This window comes from Stigmatopora argus, chromosome 13, assembly GCF_051989625.1.
Source record: "Stigmatopora argus isolate UIUO_Sarg chromosome 13, RoL_Sarg_1.0, whole genome shotgun sequence".
Classification (NCBI taxonomy): domain Eukaryota; kingdom Metazoa; phylum Chordata; class Actinopteri; order Syngnathiformes; family Syngnathidae; genus Stigmatopora; species Stigmatopora argus.
Window position 1 is genome coordinate 11,558,936 of NC_135399.1, and position 23,159 is coordinate 11,582,094.

Genomic DNA, 23,159 nt, shown 5'->3' on the forward strand with positions numbered 1-23,159 from the left:
ACATTGAAATCATTGGTTTAATTCGTTAATACGTGACCATACTAAAAATGCAAAATGAATCGCATCAAAATTGCAAAATCATCAAGTGGAACTGCAAATATACTTCAGCTGACTTTTATCTCACTCAGATGCAAACTCCACCACATTAAAATGAGTCACATAACATGACGAATGTAAAAATATATCTACTTTTAGTTATCTTAAAACCTGAAATTGACCATGCTAAACCATGTATACATACTATTTCTGTCATTTCATTTAAAATATGACTCAGCATGTTGCAGATGATGGCGCAAGACTCATCGGGGTAGTGTGACGGCGACCCAATTAAATTAGGAATAACGAAATTCAGTGGCAAGGGGGCTTTAACACCTGCCAATCTTTACCTGGGGAGAGAAAGAGAGAGTAGGGGAGGTGGAGAGGGGGCTATCCAAGGCCCCAAAACGTCAAAGACTTCATTCTGAAGCCCCCACCCCCCCATTTTGCTCTTAACAAGTTTCCCTCCGAAGCCACAATTTAACAGCCGCAAAATAGCACCGTGACCACACCTGTCAACTCTGTGATTAATTTCCGCAATCTTTTCTCCTTATTGAAACAGGCTCATTGATTCATCTGCTAGTTATTTTGCCATTGCAAGGAATTATTTGTATTTGACTACACTTCTTTTTCATGCTCCCAGTGGGTTAAACAAATGAAATTGTATTTTATTTTGGGCTATTGTTATTCCAGTCTCTTTGCTCGCATCCTATAATTTGAGGCGCCAGTGAGCCAAACTAGATGCGTCACAATTAACTGGATTCAGTGTCTATTTTCATGTTCAATGTGGCGGCAAAATGTGAAATTGATTTGCTTTGTGCGAACGAAAGAGGGAAAAGTGAAGGATTGCTAAATGATTACGAGCATCAAATAAGAGTCACGCTGTAGATAATTTTGTGTTAAATTACATTTTTTTATTTCTACGAGTAGGTGTAAAAAATAATAATGTCTGGTTGGAACTAATCTTTAATTTTAAAAATAGTGAAATTCTGCTTTTAATGAGTCAAAAAAAGGATACGTTTAAAATGTGATTTAAAAAGTGCTTTTCATAATGTTTGAACATTTTCCTTCCTTAAAATATAGCGTGAATGACTTATGACTACGGAGATCGCGCAAAAACTTCTTTAGATTTAAAAGAGCCTGATATTATTTGCTCAGGTGTTCAAATGATGCTTTGTCTTAGTTATCATACATAAAAGCCATATTAGCCAACTTAGAGGTTCATACATTCCCATTTAAGTTGTTTTCCGCATATAAACGGAGTGAAAAATCCTCTTGCGGCTTTTACCAATCTGTCATTTTGGCGTTCCTATTCAAAGTAGAACAAGGCTGCAGGTCACCGTGTGCAAAGGCCTCCAGCAAATGCTGTCCCCTATTACAACAGCAGCGGGGGTCAGGCTGCTGAAATAGGCTGCAAAATGACCAATTACCTCTGTGAAATCTGGGGGAGTTTGAAAAATACAGCTTTTGGCTTAATTCAACTTAACTGCAAGAAGGAAACGGACGAGTGCACCTCGAGCTGAGAGAAGATTCCTGAGTTAACACCTGACCACTGAGACCGTTTCGGACCTGATGCGAAAATGACAAATTTCCCATCTTTATGCTTAAAAGGTGTTTCTTTAATAAAATAAAATAAATCGATCCTGCGATATATGTTGCACGATTCAAGTATGGATTCCAAATCCGCCTGAAACAATCTTTACGCGTGTTTTGGTGGAAATAAGCAATAGCTGGGTGCACTACCACTCACGCTCACGAATTAGTAGTATTAGTTTGAAAATGTAATAATAATTGAAAATGTAATCAAAAACGTAATTGTACATAGCCTTACAATTACATACATACTAATATGTATATTTTCATTAATATGTACCATCCCTTTATTAAATATACAAAAATCGCAATCATCGTCTCGAAGTGTAGTATCGGTATTAATCGTGACACGAATCGTATGCCCAGATATGAGACAATACACCCCATCTACACGCACGTGCTCTGATTGAATAAAACGGCCGCAATTGAAAAGACATGCAAATTTGCCAATTAAGCCGTTTGTCGGCGGAGGGCCGGCCGGCCGGCCGAACGGACGGACGCTTGACACTCAGCTGCCGACGCTGCCTGTGACTTTAGCCCGCGACTCCCCTTTTTGCTTTTTGCTTTTTTTGTTCCGAGTTAAGTCTCCAACAAAGACGGCAAGGAGGTCAGCACTCAGCCAACACCTGAATGCGCCTCTCCTTTGGCCGCTCCCCTTGATCCCTGCAGTCTGTGCCTATCATTAGGCCTAATGACGGAAAATTGTCATGTTGATACAAGTCTTGCCCCCCCCCTCCCCTCGTCTCAGTACGAGTAGAAGGCGGAAGCTCCATTTGCGGCAAAGTTCTTTGTGACTAAAAGGCACGGCGGACTAGCATTTGGGCCGCGGTGGGTGGGGCCGAGGGAGAAAAGAGGCCGTCCGAGCTCTTTCCAGAGTCGCTGTAATTATTCATACTGTGACCTTAATGATTCCCTCTGTTCATTCTGCATCTCATCCACGTGCCAGACCCTCAGCAGAGCCCTGTGTCAGAGAATATGAAAAACCCATATAATGAAACCATTTTGGCTGATAGAAAAAAAAATGGGGGTGGGGGGGGTAGGTCTGCCAAAGCCGCGCTGGCTACAAAGGCGCCTCAATTATGTGAATAATTGTGATAATTTTCCCTCCATTCAGTTCTTTATGTGAAAGGTAAAAAAACAGATGCTGAAAGGGAAATTACACAGACAATGTGTAATCGGTTGAAATGGTCACAACAGAAAAGAAGGAGGGGTATAAAAAAAAAGTGACTAGAAGAAAGTAAGGGCCTATAAATAGGCACGAGGGCAGTTAAATGCACCCTCTGAAGCTCGCAGACAAAAACAAATAGCATGTGAAAAGGAGCGAAAAGATTCAATGGGAGGCCGAAAAAGCAGAATAAAAGTATAGAGTATATCGCAGCTGCCTCAAAATTAAATTCCTATTGAAAATGTTCAACCTTAGAAAATGTACCCCCCCATACCCCCCCATCCTTGGCTATCATTTGTTGTTCTCTGACAGGAAGAGGATAATTACCCTCTCTACCAGGCAGGAGGACTGACATGTCTTTTCTACGCATTATATTTGGAAGCTTTTCCTCCATGTTCAAGCCTGCGTTTTATTTCGAGCTGCTGACATTATGGCGAAATGACATTTTAACATTAAATTATAAACCAAGACCCAAATGGGCATCAAGTCATTCAACTGGGTTCAATGTATGGAACATCTCACGATGCATTTAAGGAGATCAAATATGAGAGCTACGTAAAAAAATGGAATAAAAATTATATACATACCAGCAGTATAGAAGTGCACAGCATCATACTGGATGTTGTTCCTCGTAATTTATGTCATTGGTGTTTTTGTGATGAGCAAAACTAAGTACAAAAGAGACAAATGTGAGATACATTAGGCTGTTGATAGAAAATTAGAGTGTTTGAAAAAAAGAGACAGAAACAAGCAGGATTTCGTCATTCAGAAAATAAATGCAAAAGGTGAATATCATGACAAGGATTTTAGGAAAACATTTTCCCCCCAAAATTGGATCATGTTTCCTCAATAGCAAACTCAAAATAAATGTCCAAAAAGCTCAAGCGAAAACCCTCTGCAGTGAATTTTGGTCAAGCAACATTCCACCTTGCACTTTGCATCCCACTGGGAAGCCCCATATGCAGCAAGGTCAGAAACCCCCCGACTTACAGCAATGTTGCCAGTCTGTTTAGGTCAACTCAATCCAATAAATACAACATGTCCTTTTTGTGTGACACATAAAAAAAACATACAGGTAGGAAGGCAGGCCACCCAACAGGCCCCCAACCTTACCTCATGCTCAGTGTGAACTCAAATGCCACATACGAGTACATTCAATGAAGTTTTTCTCTTCAACTGCATGTGTTTATGCTGTTAACCCAACAAGCACTCTACAGTTATTTTAAAATGGATAGTATTTGAGTATGTCAGCCACCGACAACAACATACGTCCAATTCCTTGCTCGTCTTCAGTGTCGCTTATGATCGCTGCCAACCTTCCTAGTCAAAATGTATTGCACCTCTAGCACGATGAAGCCAATGTGTGACCGACAAAAGGTCCGAGCCTAAATACAAGCGGTTTGTTCACACTGGCAGCCAAAAATTGCATTTCTAGCCAATCCAGATTGAAGCCGGATGGCTCTTTTGTAGTCTGAACAGTCACCAAGAACAGAAATGCGATTTTTGCAAGACTGGTTGAAACCACATTCAGGTTGCAGTCCTTTCATATCCGATGTGGGTAAGATGCTTCGCGGTCTGAACGGCTCAGATGGGTTTTTTGATTGACACTGTGAGCCCATCGTTGCCACAGCAACCGGTCAGATAGCTCAATAATGCGGCCTAGTCTGAACAGGCCCAAACCTGATTTAATGGGAAGAATATAGCAGCGCAAGTTCTGTCTAAATGTATGGCCATGAAATGTCACTGTAAAATGATGAAAATGTACCACTGCAATACATCTAGTCAGAAAATGTGTTCTCTGGCTGATTGTATTGCACGGCTGAACTTGTAGAAGCACTGTAGTAAAGTAATGGCCCTGACAGGGAAGATGCTTGGTTCCCCACCGCTTGGTTTCGTTGCGATCGCCGGCGCTCAGCACGAACGATTCCCCCGCTTTGGCCGGGCGGCTCGTTTTAAACCAGTCGGACCAGCTGCACCGGGCCGATATTACCAGCCGGGGATATTGGCGGACGCCACTTTCAATTACAAAGCACACGTAGCGGCGCTATAGAGAACGCTAAGCCGAGGCTGCCAGAGATTTTAATAAAAGTGAAGAACACTGCCTGGGAAAAGTGTGGCTGCCTCAATAGAGTGACACAGACGGGCCGAGGCTGTCAATGGAACCCCTAATGACAGAGTAAGATAATGACAGGCCCCGGCAAGAATCAGCAGGAAGAGGAAGATCAATCTCTTGACAGAGAGCGAGGGAGGGACACCACGGTGGGCTCTTTCTTTTCTATTTTCTCCGTTTTATCTCACGCCATGCATACGTCTTCCTCGGCAGCTGCGGGCCGGCTCCGCGTTAAGCGCGATGCCGATCGATAGCAATTACAAGTCCCTCGCAGACTGACGCAGTTGACATTTCGCTCAGGACGCATTGATCCCCAGAAAACAATATTCCATCCAGCCTCCGCGGTCAGGAGTCGGGCTGGAATTGAAAAAGCGGCAGAGGGGGACGTCAAGCGGCAATGCGGCGGCGAAATGGCTGCCACCGCCTCGCCTCCACGACGTTGGAATATCTGAAAGATTTTGTTCTTTTATTGAGATGAAAATACCAAGTGGCCAAGTTACAACAGGGAACCGCTTGAGATTTGCGTGCAATTTGCGTTGTTGTGGCTCAATGGCATTTCTTGGTTTCATCTGTTATGTTGAATATATCAACATTTTTGATCATTTCAAATTGTGTACGCCATATAACGACTTTTGTACGCAATTTTTTTAAGTACCGTATTTTCACGACTATAAGGCGCACATAAAAGTCTTAAATTTTCTCCAAAATAGACAGGGCGCCTTATAATCCAGTGCGCTTTATATATGGAACAATACTAAAATTGTTATCACGTTAAAATAAAATGAATCAGTCGATAGGGTACACCGACTCTGATTTTCCCGTAGACAAAGTACTGCGCAGTGACTGCTGGGATATGTAGTAGTTCTTTTGTCAATACACTCAATGGATTGTGGCCTGTATACATCGACATCAATACAGCTTGACGAAGCATGGAAAGCACCGTTGGAAAAGTTACGCTAGCTACCAGCTAGCTACTATTTGCGAATGGATTGTGGCCGCCTGGACGAACGTATAAAACTCAGCATTTTCGATGACTAATTTGGACAACTGTTCAATTCGGACACAGAAAATTAGGACTTTGATGGATTTGTGGGTGATGATGACGCGAGTACGTTGTAAAATGGCTAAATAAAGTACAACCGAACTCAGTTTTGCTTCCGTTGCCTTTTTAAAAACGTGTTTTGTAGCGTGTGGGTGTAGCATGCAAGAACTATATATCCCAGCAGTCACTGCAAAGAGTCTGGTGCGCTATTGCGGTTAGATATTCATATAAAAATCCCCGAATACGGGATGAATAAAGTTATCCAATCCAATCCAATATAAAATATATATGCGTCTAAAAAACGGTGCGTCCTTTGTGTGTTTAAAATACAGAAATAGCACTCGTTACTGACACTGCGGCTAAAAATACGATGCGCCATATAGTCGTGAAAATACGGTACGTTTTTGTAAAACCGATCTCATTTTACCCATTTTGGCTCGAATCCATATGTAGTAAAGTATACACATTTTAACATTTGTTTTGCATTGATGTGTGACACGTTATAACATCAGGATGTACTCCAAACTCCTATTTCTGGAAGGAAAAAAACTTTTTGTGTGAATACACTGCACGCTGTGTTTCTATGTCCATGTGCTCCAAGACTTGGACTATAGTCAATTACTCTGTTTTTCTCTCTTGCAGCCTCACAAGGATAAATGGATGTTTCTGCAGCAGTGGTATGAATCATCTGCTCTTGCTTTTATCAGATAACAAAGACGTGAATTATCCTAAAGTAGGGAAAGCGATTTCAAAGAAAATTATTCTCCAGCCTAAATTTCAATCTTGAAAAGAACATCATGAAGGCAACAAACCTGATGAATGTTTGATGAAAGTGCATTGTAGCTGCTTCGATATTTTATATGCACGGGATGAGGACTGTGATTTTCAATGGACGTCACCGTTTGGACACCCCGTCCTGCCTGCCATTGCTAAGAAAAAAAACACCTGTAGAGAGAAACACATGACTTAAATTTCAATTCATAAATACTTCATCATTTTCTTGTCATTTTAAAAAAATGCTATATTCTCATTTATAAGAATTGGGGAAGAAAATGAAAATCAGTTCTGACTAATTGAGACCTAGAAAGGACAGACGACGTATACTTTTTTTAAATGCAATTTTTAGGCCCAAACATTTTAAGTTATAAGAAAACGACAGGAGAGCAGAGATGGACGATTTTAGGATCGAACGCATTAATGGAAATTTTCATTTTGATCAGCAGGATGGAGGAGCAAAAAGCAAACGATCGCTCAAAACCGGCTGGTTTTTAAGCAGTTAGGTAAATTGTTAAAATAAAAATTGTTTTTCCGATCATATATCATATAAACTGGATAACTCCATTCATGCCACATCAGCATAGATTTGCTTTCTCAAAAACAAAAAATAATAACGCACGCAACATTCTCATTTTCCGATTCTCTAAAACCACCAGTTAGGAAAAGAGCATCACAAAGAAAAAAACAACAACAACATTATTCCTATTCTTTTTTTGGGGTGGCAGATCGCCCAACCCAACATTAATCGTGTTTGCACTGGGATACTTCCCAATTTTGGTAGCGGATGCTGGGATTGTACAGAGGGCAAGTAGTTGGAGCCTGTGAAAAAGTTTGCTCCCGCCATGAAGCACGCTAGAATAAGCCCCAGAGCCAAAGTGTGGAAAGCAGCTGGAGAGCAAGAGTCAGCTTTGGCAGCGGTGATAATCAACAGGGAGGATGTGGCGAAAGAAACCCTCGGGGAGGAGGGGGTTGGCAGAAAAGGAGAGCGGCTGGGGGTTGGGGGCTCGCTGTGATCTTACAGGCCCAATCAAGTGGAGACGAGGCCTCATGCAGTGTAACTGCACACCATCGTGCCACGGCACTCAACATCCTGGACACAGAGCAGGTCTCTCGCTAACTAACTGCTTAACCCTTTCAAAGTGCCTATGTGTGTGTATGTGTATGTGTGTGTGTGCCTGAGTATTAGGGGCTCCCCTGCCCTCATCCTCTCATCACCAAACACTAATCAGCCTCACAGACAGCAGCTGCAGGGAGCCTCGCCATGAACCTGGACTGGAGAGGCAGTTATCCGCACCGAGAAGGGAGACAACAGTAGAGCTTAGTGCTCTCGATGGAGCGACTGACACAAGCTGCTTCCTCTCTTACGTCACAATGTCCACTTGTTTAAATCAAGACCCCCCCCCAATAAATGAAGGTATCAACAGTGCCGGAAGATGTGCCCGGGGGGTTGAGAGAATTTTTTTCAGAAAAGATAATGAAACGGGCAATTTAAGGGTGCAATATTAGAACTATGAAGTCACTTTGGGGAAAAAATGGACTTTTGATGCAGTAGGAGTCATGCAGGTCAAGGTGAACCTCTGAGATCCGGCGCAAACTGTTGGGAGAGTTGGGGATGAGGAACACTCAAAAAAGGATGGCGAGATCCAAAATGTGAGACTGTATTCTGAGATTTTGGATTTTAGATGGTCAAAATTCTGAGATTCAAATCAAAATTTTGAGATGAAGCATAAATGCTGACGTTAAAGTCAGAATTCTGACATTACAGTCACAATTTTGAATTCAAGGAACAATATCAGAATTCTGGGATTGAGGTCTGAATTATGAGTCTTAAATCAGAATCTTGTTTTTTCTCTCTTGGGCCTAATCCTCTTCAGTACCTGTGAATTAGGAATGCACTCTAAAATATTAGTAACTGGCATAAAAATGCCATCCTGTCATATAGACTAGATTCAATTTGATTTAAGGGTAGCTTTACACATACAGTAAATCATATGGTAAAAAAAACTTGCTGTCTTGTTGAAAAAGAGAATTTGAGTTATGGAAGCAAATGTGCCACCGTCAATGTACACAAATGTTCACTCAGGAAGCCTTAACTCATTATCTTGAGCAGTGCGCAGAAACAACAGACCTGTGTTCTGACTTTCCTGAATGAAAGTGACATTCATACACACAGAAATCCTCTGTTTTTCATGCTTGGATTGGGACTTTTTTTTTCTTAAGCCCAATGTTTATTTCTCTATTGGCAATGATTGCTTAACAGTTTACTAAACATAAATATACATGGTCGCAATAGTAATACTAAACATAGTTCTTCAACATACTACATACAAACATACAGTACGAGGGATTCAGCCTAATGAAAAAAATGAAACTGAATTTGAGAAAACTGAGGTTGAAAATCAATACCAATTACAACTGAATATATTTTTTCATATTAATATAAAACATAAGATTATTCAGATTTTTCAAATGAATTCCTAATTTTAAAAACGTTTTAACCAAACAATGCTGCAGTTCTCATACTTTTTACATAATAAACATCTTATTCATTCGATTTGAGACAAACTTCAAATGTGCACCTGATGACAAGAATGAAATATTAAAAAGAACGCACTGGTGCAGTTAAATGACTTGGACTTTTTTTCTGAATCTGGGATTTGAATGAACGACACCTGCACCTGCACGACCATAGCTCAAACATAACGCGACAAAGCATAACGGGTTTTGCCGTCAGCCCGGATGCAAACCGGGATCGCGTATAGACGGCGCATCTGAACACGGCAGCTCCCATCTGAAAAGGTAATCAACGAGGGTTTAGCTTTGTCCAGGCTGGGAGGTGAACAAGCGAGTCTTTGAGAAGCCCTCTGCCAGTCAGACGGAGAGCTCCAGGCCTCTAACCCTCAGGGGTTAACCTCTCAGACTGCCAAGCAAAATACTGCAAGAGGCTTGCAATTATAGAGACAGTCAAAGGCCACATGCAATTTTCAGCCCTATTTACACAGTAAGAAGCCCCCCAACCCCAAACCACACGAGCAGAAAAGCCAAGGATAGGCAGACTTACGCGATAGATCGAAGGCTTTCGAACCCCTGAAAAAGCCACTATATTTAAGTGGCCACGACTATCCCCTGGCATTTCAGAAAAAATCTATTAAGGATTTCTAATTGAATTACGCCAGTGGAAAAACGGTACACCTCTCCGAATAATGCATTTTTTCAAAAGGACAACCATACACTCACATACTACCTCAAGCACCTGTTTCTCTTATTTTGTATCAGTTTCTCAGAAAATGTGACATATTAAAAAAACGCTTAAAAACAATGAATCTCGACACTGATTTGAAACTGCATTTCTACCTTTTGAATTTGCAGTCCAGGTGAGTGCCATTTGTATTAAAAAATGAACACACACATGGCGCATAGTCACCTCCCGGTTAGCCAGTGCAGAGGTGCTCTCAGGGGACAATTGAGAAGGGGGCCCCTGCAGCCTCTAACCTACACAGCTGTTCTCCAGGTCCAGAGGCTCTCCAGAGTCTTCTCTGCTTTGGGGACTGGCTGCCCGGGGGCCAATGTGCTCTAATAATAACAACAACATCAAGCGTGAAGGCCTTGAGGTCAGACACAAGCGTGACCCTCCCCATCACAGCAGCAGAACCTGGACAGGAGCCAGGACGCCAAGACCTGCCGCAGCCTGGGAGTTCTGCGCCAGAAAGCCAAGCCTAAAGGTGGGACCAGAACGTTTGTGGGTGGGTGGGTTGGTGTTTTTTTTATTCCAAGGTCTTCTCATTCGCTCCAATAGCAGATATTGGGGAGACTTCCTCAAAATAGCATTCCTCATAGAATCAGTGACAACTGGATCTTCATGTACTTTCTGGGTTTGGGTCTTGGACGGACGCTGATTTTATCTTGAAATTTCAAACATTCATTAGAAATAATACAATTTATCCAAGTTCTATAAGAAAGAAATAAGTGGGGAATCTTTCATGTAGCGGTATGACTTATGAGTATCGCAAATGTGTCAAGTTATGGAATGGATTGTTTTCATTTCTATTCATTCCAGATTGGAAATACAAGTCAACTGAGTTACTATATCGTTCACGGGGTGAATTACACTCCTAAACGATCATCTGTTGTATTTTGGATGACCTGTCCATCCAAATGAATAAAAACACAAGCCAAGTCTAAAATCGAAATCAATAAAAACAGGAGTCATCATTTTCTTGGAGTGACGTCAGGGTTTGCTGAAACTAATTTCCCTACCAATGTCACCTTTTTGCACTAAATTCTTTCCGTAGCCAGGCCAGCATTGCACTTAAGTTCCCTCAAACGGCTCAATAATCGGCCTTAATTAGCGCAGGGCATCTGGCCATCGTCATCGTACGCTAGAATGCATATTTACTTAGTAAGCCGGAGCGCAGACGTGTAAGAGCTTCACACTGACGTCTGGAAGCGTGTCGCTGTCATATTGTGAGTGACATGTATTGTAACATTTTCCTCCAAACCAGATTTTTATGTGCGGTAAATGTTTGCTAGGCATTCCTTGTTCCAGCGCACACCGCAAACATGATGTATGCATTACTGTTTTACTGTGGTTTAAAACAAATAAAGACGTATCCAGAGATGTTGTCGCTCTTCCAAATGGTTTACTTTTGGAATTTGGTATCAAAAGTATCATGTTTCCTTCTCGTTTGCTCTCTAGCCACACGGCATTTTTATCACTTCTTGTAACTCATGTGACAAGCGTGAGAAGTCCTGTCTGGAGTCCTAGACCTTCTAGCAAAATTTGTTTAAGTAGCAGCCTGCCCTCACAAGTTCCCTGTTTCTAGTGTGCCACCCCTCCCTCTCCCTAGGGGTCTTTACAGAAAACTAGACCAGAGTGGCTTTCATATTTGCGCCGAATCGAATACGTCAGCGCGGGATCGCAGTCGGCATCTCCGCGCTGACGAGATTACACAGAGGTTTCCTGTCTCCTCTGGCCAGATAGCATCTGACTGGCTTCTCGCTCCACTCCCATATGGCTCCCTCACAACCTCAGATAGCACCAATTACACTCTAATGGGGCAGTTTTAATTGGAAAGCACGTCTAGTGAATCATACATCCCAGTAAAACCCATCCAATGCGACACGGCTCATTTAGGAGATTAACACACAGGCTGGCCAAACAACACCGGGATAAAGAGGCTGTTAACGTGACCATCAAAAGACGCTAAGTTCAGAGTTGTGTTTTGAGAGTTTGACGTCCCACTATCGAGTTTTTTCCCTCAACAAATAAGACTGACGCAGATTCACAACTATTTAAATTGTACAAAAAAATCATTTATGTAACGGTTGCACTCTGCATAGTGGAAACCGATGGCATATGCAAGGGTAAAGATTCAGATAAAATTATAAATAATAAAAAGTGACAGTCCTAAGTCTTCCCTTACCTGCACATCTGTCATTTGCATGAATTTCCTCCCGTCCGTTTACAGCTGGATATACAGACCACCGACCAAGTGGACATTCTTCACTTTCACCATCACATCCTTCACTTCACAAACAAACTTATCGTCAGCCCATCTGAAAGCGGCTCGAGAAGCTCCATCTTAGCACTGTGAGACACAATTAAAAGATGTCAAACTTGGTTTCCTTTACGCCGTTTTGGCCTTGCATGTCAGAGTACCAAACGTGATCTTAGTGAGGGGTCATTTAGCAGTGAAAGGGGACCGGGTCGGTCCCGCGGGGTCCTTGGGGAATGTGGCTATCTGAAGAGCACAAAAGAAGGAACATGATAAGCCAAGCTTTGCTTGAGGTGGATGCCCTCTCTTTTCGAAACGCATTTGCTCCTGGGAATTTGGTAGCTGAGATGCCGCCAAACCACACACGTATCATATTTAGAGGGCCCGTCAGTGCGACTGGGCTCCAGTCCAAAGTCCTGACTGTCTGCCTTGGAGCGGAGATGCCGGAGGCGCCACGAAGCCCAAATACCGCAGGTGAAACCAAATATTCCAGTCTAGCTCAATACCGTCGCTTCCATTCACACAATATTAAAAGGAGAGAAAACACCTTGATCATGTGCATCCCAGTGGGAAGAATCTGGTTTAATAAAGTCAAAGGGCAGTATCTCATTTTTCCGACGTGTAATCACAGAGGAAAAACAATATTGACCGTCAAAAGCCAATATTTCCCAGAGGCAGGCAAAATAGCCGTTGTCACATATTGTACCACCTTTGAGTTTTACACGCATGGTGTGAATTACATCACGTTTATCACACAAGGCTAAGCTCATGAGCAGGGTCATTTTTATGTTTAAACATTAATATTTAGTACATTAACAGCGACCTTAGAAATGCACGATTTGAGCACTTTGTGCAAATGTCCACGGTCACTTATATACTTATAGTTTTTTTATCGCGTTAAGTCTATCTTAAACATGCTGGTCGCAGGCTGCCAAATGTCACCATTTATGCACGTTACGTCGTCAGAAATACGAGAGTGAATCGGACTTAATGGCAATTTCTCACACAAATTCACCTCCCACATGTCAGCACTTACACGACATAATCGACAGCCGGTGTCCCCATGGAACAAAAGCTCGGCGATTTAGGGCCCGCTGAATTGGCGATAATAGCGTGTCGCCACAAGGAAACGCCACCTTCTCTGCGGCCAAGTGATTGACTACAGAATGGAAATTAGCATGCTGAGCATCTGGCTTTAAATCGGTTGCTTATTTAAAAGCAAAACGACAAAAAAGAAATGTACTTACGAAAATCTAAGTATAAAAATAAGGCATAGCCCGAGCTCAGTTCAATGCAAATAGCAAGTGAGACGAGGCCTCTTGTACGCATGAGTGGGGTTCAATCAAGCGGCATTATAGATATGGCGAGTTCCAAGGTTTTGTCTTATTACAAGTGGAAGAGGTGTGTCATACGGGGTAAAATTGACCTGGCAGTCCTGATTTAGTGACAAAATGCTGAAGTATCATAAAGTGTGATGAGTATTTCCCGGTGATGTGCAAAAGCTACAGAAGTACAAAGGTTTTCAATTGAACACCACAATAATCATTAGCGCATAGAGGCACTCGACATCAGTGGCAATTAGAAGTTGCACTATCCACAAGAGGGTTCCTGAACAAAGTGAGATTGCGAGCAGGTACACTATCGGTAAAAAGCATGCTGGAAACACATTAACCAGACACAAAGGGAGCAGCCCATAACACCAGAAGCCTTATTGGGGCACTCGATTAACACATCGGTGGCCATTGATGGCACCAGATGTCTAATGCATTTCCAGTTGGAGAAAAGAAAAATGGCCAAATGATGGGTAGGTAGTATGATAAAAAAAACTCAGTTGACTTCTAAGTCAAGGTAGCACCGTCCTGCTGAAGAAATGGATAAAGTGAGGGAACTAGAAATACAATTTTTATTTGAAGTGCTTCCAAACAGTGAAACAATGGGAAACATTCAAGAAAAAAAAATCTACAAACATGACTGATCTTGCAAGTGTGGGACTTACCCCCCAACACAGCGCACTAATCCTCCAGTGTACCAACACAAGCTGGGAGGCAAAGATGGAGGTTTTTCCACTGCAACCCACGACTCAACTACTGTAAAAAGACTCAGCAATTCGAACAGTGATTGGATTGTACGTCTTAATGAGTGCTCTTTCTTAGTTGTAGCGAGAGTTCACGAGGGCTTTGTACACACAAACCGCACAATGGAGAGGGTGGGCTCCTGGCTAGTGGTCTCTTGCAATCAAGCCTGGGCCGCCAGCCTTTCGATAATTCTTCGGTAGTCTTCCAAAACCACCTGGTAGCTCTTTTCCAGCTCCTCGTGCTGCATCTGAGTGTCCATCTGACCCAATTGGGACACGACTTCCTCCAAACGCAAGCACTTTGTCATCTTCGTTAGCTCCCGTTGGTTTTTCTGTTGGACACAAGCGCCATGACTTAGTTAGTGCGGGTCAAAACGGTAGTTTAGTCAATTAAGAAATGGTTTCTTACCTCTACTGCATTAACATGTGTCACTATATAAAATTAGCAGATGAAAAAACATTTACCCTTTTGTACAGATGCCAATATTTTTCTCTACAATTCAGCCATTTAGGGTTTAAAGACTCAGAAGTGAAGCAAAACAGTCGATGCCAGGATTAGTGATCACACAGCTAAAAGTAAGTTGTTGACTCGATAATACTTTGGGATGATATTTCCCAATACTGGGTTCCCCACTAAACATTATTAACATTGCTTGTAAACGCACCTCATCCTCTCGGACTCCTGTCTGACCAATCTTCCCGCTTATTATCCTTTGGTAAGAGTAGTCATATTGAGACAGCAATGCTAGTTACATTAGGTAGCATGTATATTCAATCGAGTTTTGTATCATTATCCCCTGTATATTTTCTCTCTATATGCCAAACTCCCATGTAGCACATTAAAACTGTAGTCAAAATTGCCACTCTATTACTAAGCAAATTGCCCCTTCATTTCATTCATTGCATTTTTACCTAGCAATAATCATGAGCTATATACATGAATTACATTCCACATTTCAGGTCCAACTTTTTCTCACTGAAATTCCACATGCACGCAGGAATGTGAAAAGAATCACTCAAGTAGCAGAGAGATTTGATTCTCTTACAATTACAAAGCAGCGGTATCCGACATTCAACTAACTAAAAGCCAAATCTCCTCAGGGAAGGAAAAACTGTCAGCATCTGGCTACCAGATCTCTTGCTTGCCAATTCACCCCGTGGGGCCTTGTCTATGTCCCACTCTGCCTTTTTTGGAGGCGTGGTTTCCCTACAGAGAGCAGAATGCCTTGTGGTTTGTATACAAAGCGACTCCTATAGAAAACGTCACATGAAAACAGGATGTAAGAGGTTATGCTAGGTCATGGAACTTTACGCTACTATTTCATTGAATTTTACTCAGTTGTGAAGAAAACTTGCTACAACAAACATATACAAGTCTAATAGCCGTTACATGAGAAAGTGCTAAAAATTCATTTCCAGTGAGATTATTTCTGCCAAAGCCATAATGTATTATATATAAATAATCAGACCAAATATGTGCTGTTGGAGCAGCAACAAAGTAGCAATTATCAAACCCTTAAAAGAAGATGGAAGAGAATGGGAAAGAAGTACACTAATTTTAACAGAGATGGAAGAGTCGTCTTCTTAGTTTAATGGAATAAAACATACCCTGTATGGTCCGAACAGCCTTTTCTTCACCGCCAAGCAGTACGCTTTGGATTTTGCCTCGTCACTCATGTCCGTCACTCTCAGACGAAGGATTTCATACACCCTCCTTGCATGTTTCTATAAAGGAAATAATTGGATTAAACTGATGGGACATTTTGGATCAAAACTTGTCAATAAAAAAAGTCCAGTAAAGAATGGCGAATCACTTTAAAAAGATTTGGAACACAAATTGCCAAAAACCCTAAATTATAGCCATACTATTCCAGGTTGGACAGGTTTGCCAAACCAAGGAACATTCTCCCAAAAGTAAAAAAAAAAAAAGTCATAGTTGACTTTCAGTATTTTGGACTTTTAGGAAAATGGAATGAGTTAAAATGATAAAGAATAGGAACTTGGAACAACGGGGGGGAAAAAAAATCACAACAGAAGACAGTGACAGGATGTCACAAGCATCTACTAATTGTTGATTCAATATTTTAGTCCTTTAATAGGTTGACATTTTTCAACATCCGTCATTGTGAGGAAATGACCGAGCAATTATCGACGAGCACCTTGTTGATTTTCAGTTTCTTTTGTGCCTCTTCAACCATTTCGGCTGACAGGCCCTCGTGCAGTTTGTCCTCAGCGAAGGCCGGGAGGCCTTGACAAAGCTTGACCAGCACATAGTCCCTTAGCTTTATGTAGCTCTCCGAAGGATCTTCAGCTAGATTAGAGTCAGGAAAGACCGATAAAAATCTATCAGCTTTGTTTGTTACCCTGAAAGTGGGAACATGAAGCTTTTTCATGTATAATTATGAACGAACGGACATCTTAGTGCCACAAGGCTTTGCTTGCTGTAAGCGCTAAAACTATATATATATGCTCTTGCCCCGATAAATCCAAGCTGAAATTGTAGCAAACCATTATCTTTTTTTTTTCTTTTTACATTTTCAATACAACCCTAGCCTGCTAATGCTCCAAAAGAAAATCACTTAAAACACTCAGTCTACCAGCAGTGGGTTGCACCATTGGATTTACGAAGCTTGCCGGCTTAGTAACTAAGGGGGGTGTGGAGATTTTGCCAAAGGTCAATTTCACTTTTCAAATTCCAATCCAGGATGACTCTTTTGTATTCATCCCTCGTCTCTACGCAGCCATGTCCACAGCTTAGATCGGGTAAATTTCAATAAAGCCTCAGCGGGCCAGTTTTCATGCCAGCTCCTAAAATTAACTTTCCCCACAGGATCCAGTCGCAGCAGTTATAAATCAATCTAACCATTTGTGACTGAACCATATATTTTTCGTAGAAGTTGTCTTCCAATATAACTGAATATTCTAAAGGGTGTTAGCAGCAGGACAGTGTGATTCACTGAAATTGTGATTTGGGGTTTTCACAAAACATTATTTTCAAAGAAAAAATGTGGCGGAAGCATGAATGTATCTTGCATTGCTTGCAGAATGTGAATAAGAGGTAAGAAGATTTTTTTTTTTAATTTTTTTTATTATATATTATTAGAATAGTTAATGTATTGTCCATAACAATGGGGACAATAGAATTGAGTATGCAAACCCTGAATAATAGAACTGAAAAAGATCGGTAAAGTTTGCATTTCAGTTGCATTAACACGAAGCTATGAAATCAATAAATCCTGATTATTAAAACAATCTTTTATCATTTTTTCCCCGAAAAACAATACGCCTGTTTTTGACCAACATGGTCAGAATAATACTGTTTACACATTATATTTATTAATGCAATTCATCATTTGGAATGATTGCCGCTCTGATTAAAAGTACTACTTGTTGTACTCAGATCCTATTTGTAATCACTCACCTGTGATGTCTTGAACCTTTGGCATGCTAGAATAAAATCTGTGCACTGCTTCCAATAGTTGTGCTCCATGGCCTTCACCTTGGAACGGTGGCAGGATCAGCATTTGGCTAAAAGAGCACCCAAACAAACAATGTGATGAAAAAGGACTTGATTTATAAAATAGTTCAGTAATACATGCTGTCATTTTCTGATATCTTGGTAATAGGACTGCAGAAACAGAAACATAGTCACTTTGATCCCTCAATGCTATTAATTCAGTCACATCAAATGCGTGTTTATAAAGTTGTTTTCAGATACAATAACGCTTGTTTCATTATGAAACCCCTGATTGGTGATCTAAGCCAGTGATTTGGCTCATTCTTTGGGAAGAGGATAAAGAAATGTGCAATTTTCCCCCAAACAAAAGAAAGGGACAGCTCACACTGGCCCAGCAATTACCTTACACGTGGCCGGGTTTTGTCTGGGTACGCGTAGTAATTATAAACTGTCATGTAGCCAATGGTTGCATAGAGGGTCTCCCCATCTTTTTTGTACTTTTCAAATCTGCAGACAAAACACAAAGATGAGCAGGTCAATTACAAGTACACTTTCATGCAGTGACCATTTTAGCTTCTATGGTTTGCCCTCGTCCCAAAACGCCAGCAAGTTAGAGCAGCTTCGCCTGATCGCTACACCTGCCGCAACCTGAATACATTATGCACTTAATTGGAGTACTGCAACTTAGAGGAAGATAAAGGCCTGAAAGAGGGACTGAGCTCCTCAAAAATCACTTCAGTCCATTTTGCCCATTGTTGCCATTAATAGGTACCAAGGGAAAGGAAACACTGGCAGAGGCTCTTTTTACTGTTAAGGCATTGTCCAATGTTTCAAAAGACAACAGCATTCAAGTCTGACCGTGCCCCCCCCTCCCCAAAATTCAAAAGGGCTTTTGGCACAAAAGAAGCTCTTGCCTGATCAACCATTCTTCGGCGGAAGGGAATATAATCAAACTGGCCGGGTAATTGGCCACAAGCGCCTCAAAAGGGAGCTTTGTTTTTCAATGACACAATATAAGCTTTAGGATAGTTTAGGGTAGGAGTGGGGAGGGTGGGGGGCATAGTCGGGAGGATGTCAATTAAAGAGATCACGCACACAAGAAAGAAGTCCCAACGATCGTCGTCTGGGTCAATGAAGCTGGCGGTCTCTATGAACCACATCAGGAAGGTCTGCAGGCGCTCGTGGTAATCTCGGAATCCTGGGCAGCTTAAGTCAGCCTGTGGTGGGTAATGGCAAAAAGGAAATATTGAAAGCTGAATATTAGGTGACTTTCCACCTGCCAAAAGGTGAGTGATCGTACCTTGTGAATCTGATAGGTGAGCTCTCCAGCGTCCTCGTTGTGGCACGTGTACACGTGCAACAAACTACCGAAGGGCCTGAAGTTTGCTTCCTTCTCCAGTAGCGTGATGAAATCATCTGTGTTGCAAATGAACCCAGCGGGAACAATTTCTCGGAGCTTTGTGTCAATATCATCAGGCTGCAATGTGAATTGAGATGGTTACAGTGATGAAGGGCTATGAAATAATAAACTTTCAAGTGCAGTGGTGTTCCTTGAGATAAAAGTTAACTTGTTGCTTTACTAGAGTCCAAAAGAGCTCCTCAAATAATTGTTATCCATTGAGAAGAATGGGAAAGCTATTATTCAAAATTAAATGTGTTTTAATATGATAAAAATACATAGTACTCTACTTCACTATTAGAAGTAATCCCTTTTGGACATCACACATATGTACAGTCTAAATTCACAATTTGAAAAAGTAAAATCAATTAAGCTTTAGCCCTAATCTTAAGGATCATTGTGTTCAAAGTATTTTACAATCAACATTTGTCTTTTGCAGACCTGGCAAGGATGCAAAAAATGTATCAAATAGGGTGTACAAATAAAAACCTCATAGTGTGTGTGTGTGTATGTATGCGCGCCAGTGAAAAGAAAACCATTAGGCAATTAAAACTGTCAGCTGAGCAGAGGCCTGGGCACCCCCACTCCTTGTGAAAAGCCCACTTAAATTTGTACATTTACTCCTCAAGTTAAACCATGAATATGTGATGAAGTTACCACAATGACGCATTTCTGCCACTCACTGGGAAATTAAAGCTGATGAATTGATCTCAACTTAATAAACCTTTGGCCATTCATAATAGAGGTCTCTCCTCTAATCCTGCCAAGTGAACCCAATCAAATGAATTGGGCCCCGCATTTTCAAAGGGCCCCGGAGACAAAGGGGCGGCTACCCTCGGACTTTTTACTCGGCGCAACGCGTGGTTGATTCAGCTGTAATGTTTGCATTGTATCCATTTCCACAAGGATTGACATGAGAACACTTTGCTAAGCAGCCCTTTCACACCATTTCCATGTGCGACGGGCATTATGTCGCCACAGAGAGCCTCGCCGCTCACCATTGAAGACAGCGAAATGAAGAAGGTCGGGGTAAAATGCGCTACAAAAGGGCTAATACAAAATACTGCTGATTCTCCCCCTTTCAGAAATCAGCTAATATCAAACTGGAGGTAATGCACCTGCAGCTGAGTGCCTCTCCAGGATCGCAATTGTTTGGCCGAATTTCGAAGAAACCAGGAGCATGCTTAAAAAGGCCTTGGACAAACAAGCCCCTTTGTTCTAGCCACTCTTCGACATAGTAGACGCTAAATTGCACAGCTTTTCAGAATGGGTACCCGACTTGGCCCTGAATATAACTTCACAATGTGCTTTCCGGACATTCTTAGTGTATTTGTTTCCAAAACAATAAGCACAAAAGAGGGTATAAATAATCTCATTTGCGGTGTTGGTATTATTAAGATGTTGAAGAGGCAAACTGCTGAATTCTACTCAATTTTCAACCAAGCCTTCAGTTTTGGAGTCAAATCATATGTGCGCACCAATAGAGCGAGAAGTGAAATTTTTAAAGTGGTCTAAATGATCAAGTCTAATTTTTTCTACTTTCCCAGAAAAGATCATTTTTTTGTAAGAGCCAATATGGCAGCGGCTTCAAGTCGACCTCCTGTTTCTCCCCAGCTGCACTGCAGCCTGCCCATCCACACACACTCGGACCGTGAGACAAACACTCTTCAGGTGCAGACTGAACTACTACTCTCGCTCTGCACCCTGACATCAGCTGCACTCAAACCCTTAACGTTCAGAGCGCCCTTGGGGTCAACAGTGAGCGCACATGGGCAACCAGGCAGCCATCAAGAACAACACCTGTGGTTTCAAAATGGGCAGCAAAAGCAGAAAATGGTCCCCAAGTTCTGTTATAAACATTGACTCTCACAGTCTTACTTACCATTCTTATGAGATGATACCATTACCCATGCATACAACAGAGATTTAAAAAAAAAAAGAGTGAAACAGTTGGGAGCCCAAATAAAATGTTAATTAAAACTGAATGTGGAAGTGCCAAATTTGAATATTAATATTCAGAATAGGACAGATGTCAGGGCAAAGGTGTAAACTGAGAAAAATTATCATTTGAAGAGGAAAATGTGGATTTTAAATTCCTTGATGACCACAAATTCTTTAATAGAAGTTGGGACGAGGACATTTGACTACTGAAAAAAACATCAGAAAGCCAGCAAAACGTACCTCTACACAGTCAAATGTTTCAGTGACTTTGGAGGAGTATTTCACTTTATAAAGGGTGGTCAAGCTTCCAGCTGTGTAAAAGAGTTGTATCTGAAGACCTTTGTATCCGAAGGCTACCTCACTGTGAGGAAAAGAATGGAATTAACAACATTAGAACATTTGTCCAAAAAATGCAGTAGACTGGAAAAGATAATTATGTATTTTAAAATTTTAAAAAAATTAAAAAATCTTTGTTTATTAGTTCTAATGGATCAGAAAAATAATTTGGTCAACAAAAAATTGAAATTCAGCACATTTTAAGCTAAATTATCCAAATTAAACTTTCACTTCATTGATGCAGTGCTTAAAATAATAAATAGAAAAGAAACTACTCACTCATCTCCAAAAATCTGATGGCTGTATTCCGGATGGAATGTTGTGCCATCATCATCAACCTCATCTGGAAAGCGAACTGAAAAAAAAGTCATTTAATTAAGTAGTATTAATATACATATATTTTTTATTTAGATGAATGTGTTCCAAAAGATACCACAAACTTTGTTATTTTCTATCATGCCTGATTGATTAGATGAGTTTCCAGCTTTAATCAACAAATTTCATCTCAAGTGCCACATTCTTCGGACTATACAGCACACTTCAAATCTATGATTTAAAAATAAAATGACAATGTGCCTTGCAAATTCTGCTCTTAATGAGCTCGAACTTAGTTTCTCGGATCATAACTGCATTATACTGACGTACTTAGCTTTAAGCAAACAGCTTCGTTGGTGTCACACTTGAATTCAGCCAGTTTCTTTTCCATGTTGTTGACTCCTGAGGAAAGAGATCACCAACTGTTGATTAACGTCACGCTTTTCACACTGTGATCTATTTAATTCGAGTGCAGAAACACCAAAAAGTACGACCAATCTTAGGTGTTAAACCAGTTTGAGGCAAATCAAGCCTCAGCAAAGTTGAGCGTGCTTATGTTTCTAGTAAACAACACACAGCTGCTCATCCACAACTGGAAAACACAATTAAGGATGCTTGCATGCAAAATGACTGCAAACACCATAATCTGCACCACGATGTTAGCCATTATGTTGAAAAAAAGATAGATCTTTCATACAATGCAAAACATACAGCATGTTATGACAGCTTGGTAGCATGCTGCTAACATAACAGGCAGGCCCCCGTTGCTAACGCTAAGATCTGTGTGTCGATCCGTTAGGCACGTTACGCGTTTCGAACAGCACACGTTTATCTACGATCGCAACGGATCCGGCAAAGCTACGTGAAAACGGAGGCAATCTTTAAGACAACGGAGCTGTCAGATACGTACCCGCCATTTCTGCAATGTTGTGGGGAGACGTGTTGTCCTAAAAGACCGCGCAATCATAAGGACTTCCGCCTTACGTATTTCCGGCAACATCGGGGTAGTAATGTAGATATCATAATCTGCCATAGAGTAACAAAGACATTTAGAAAACTGTGATTCCACAATCCTTTATACAAACAAAAAAGTTTTACATATACATTGCAGTCATCCTTTTTCTTTAATACTGCACTTTATATCAATGTAATTTAAAAAAAATAAGATACACAAATGTTAATTACAGTATATTTCATATGTAAAACAGGATTGCTAGAGTAAAATAATAATAATAATAATAATAATAATAATAATAATAATAATAGAGAAAAACCGAGATTAGTTTTACAATGCCATCGGCCATGTCCTTTATGCAAATAAAATTGTGTTAAACATTGGAGTCGGACCTGTTTTTTTATTGCATGTCAATTATATATTACTGAAACAAGTACATATGTTCAATACGGTTATTTTTAAGA

At 41.1% G+C, this 23,159-nt stretch overlaps 1 protein-coding gene across 4 annotated transcripts; it reads right to left on the reverse strand.

Annotated features, from left to right (window-relative positions):
* Positions 1 to 1,921: 1,921 nt before the first annotated feature.
* hat1 (histone acetyltransferase 1) lies at positions 1,922 to 22,778 on the reverse strand. Of its 4 annotated transcripts, XR_013304710.1 has the most exons (16): positions 22,651 to 22,778; positions 22,071 to 22,142; positions 21,705 to 21,780; positions 21,330 to 21,450; positions 19,050 to 19,226; positions 18,845 to 18,966; positions 18,152 to 18,256; positions 17,714 to 17,820; positions 16,452 to 16,603; positions 15,901 to 16,017; positions 14,215 to 14,624; positions 12,383 to 12,464; positions 12,147 to 12,311; positions 6,759 to 6,891; positions 3,382 to 3,462; positions 1,922 to 2,590 (listed from the first exon to the last, which is right to left on the reverse strand). XR_013304710.1 is itself a non-coding variant. In XM_077617813.1 (11 exons), exons 1-11 carry the CDS (start codon positions 22,655 to 22,657, stop codon positions 14,454 to 14,456), a joined length of 1,227 nt encoding a protein of 408 aa, XP_077473939.1. In that variant the 5' UTR covers positions 22,658 to 22,778; the 3' UTR covers positions 14,108 to 14,453. The 4 variants fall into 4 exon arrangements, 1 of the variants encoding a protein (XP_077473939.1); XR_013304712.1 differs by lacking the exon at positions 12,383 to 12,464; XR_013304713.1 differs by lacking the exons at positions 1,922 to 2,590; positions 3,382 to 3,462; positions 6,759 to 6,891; positions 12,147 to 12,311; positions 12,383 to 12,464 and adding an exon at positions 12,780 to 13,377.
* Between the last annotated feature and the right edge of the window lie 381 nt (positions 22,779 to 23,159).

Bases quoted from the DNA above. Each gene is read 5' to 3' on its own strand.
- hat1 (XM_077617813.1), bottom strand. The intron at 21,451-21,704 runs GTGAGTAGTTTC...TTTTCCTCACAG, and splicing joins CATCAGATTTTTGGAGATGA to TGAGGTAGCCTTCGGATACA. The intron at 16,018-16,451 runs GTGCTCGTCGAT...TTTCCTTTATAG, and splicing joins AGAAACTGAAAATCAACAAG to AAACATGCAAGGAGGGTGTA.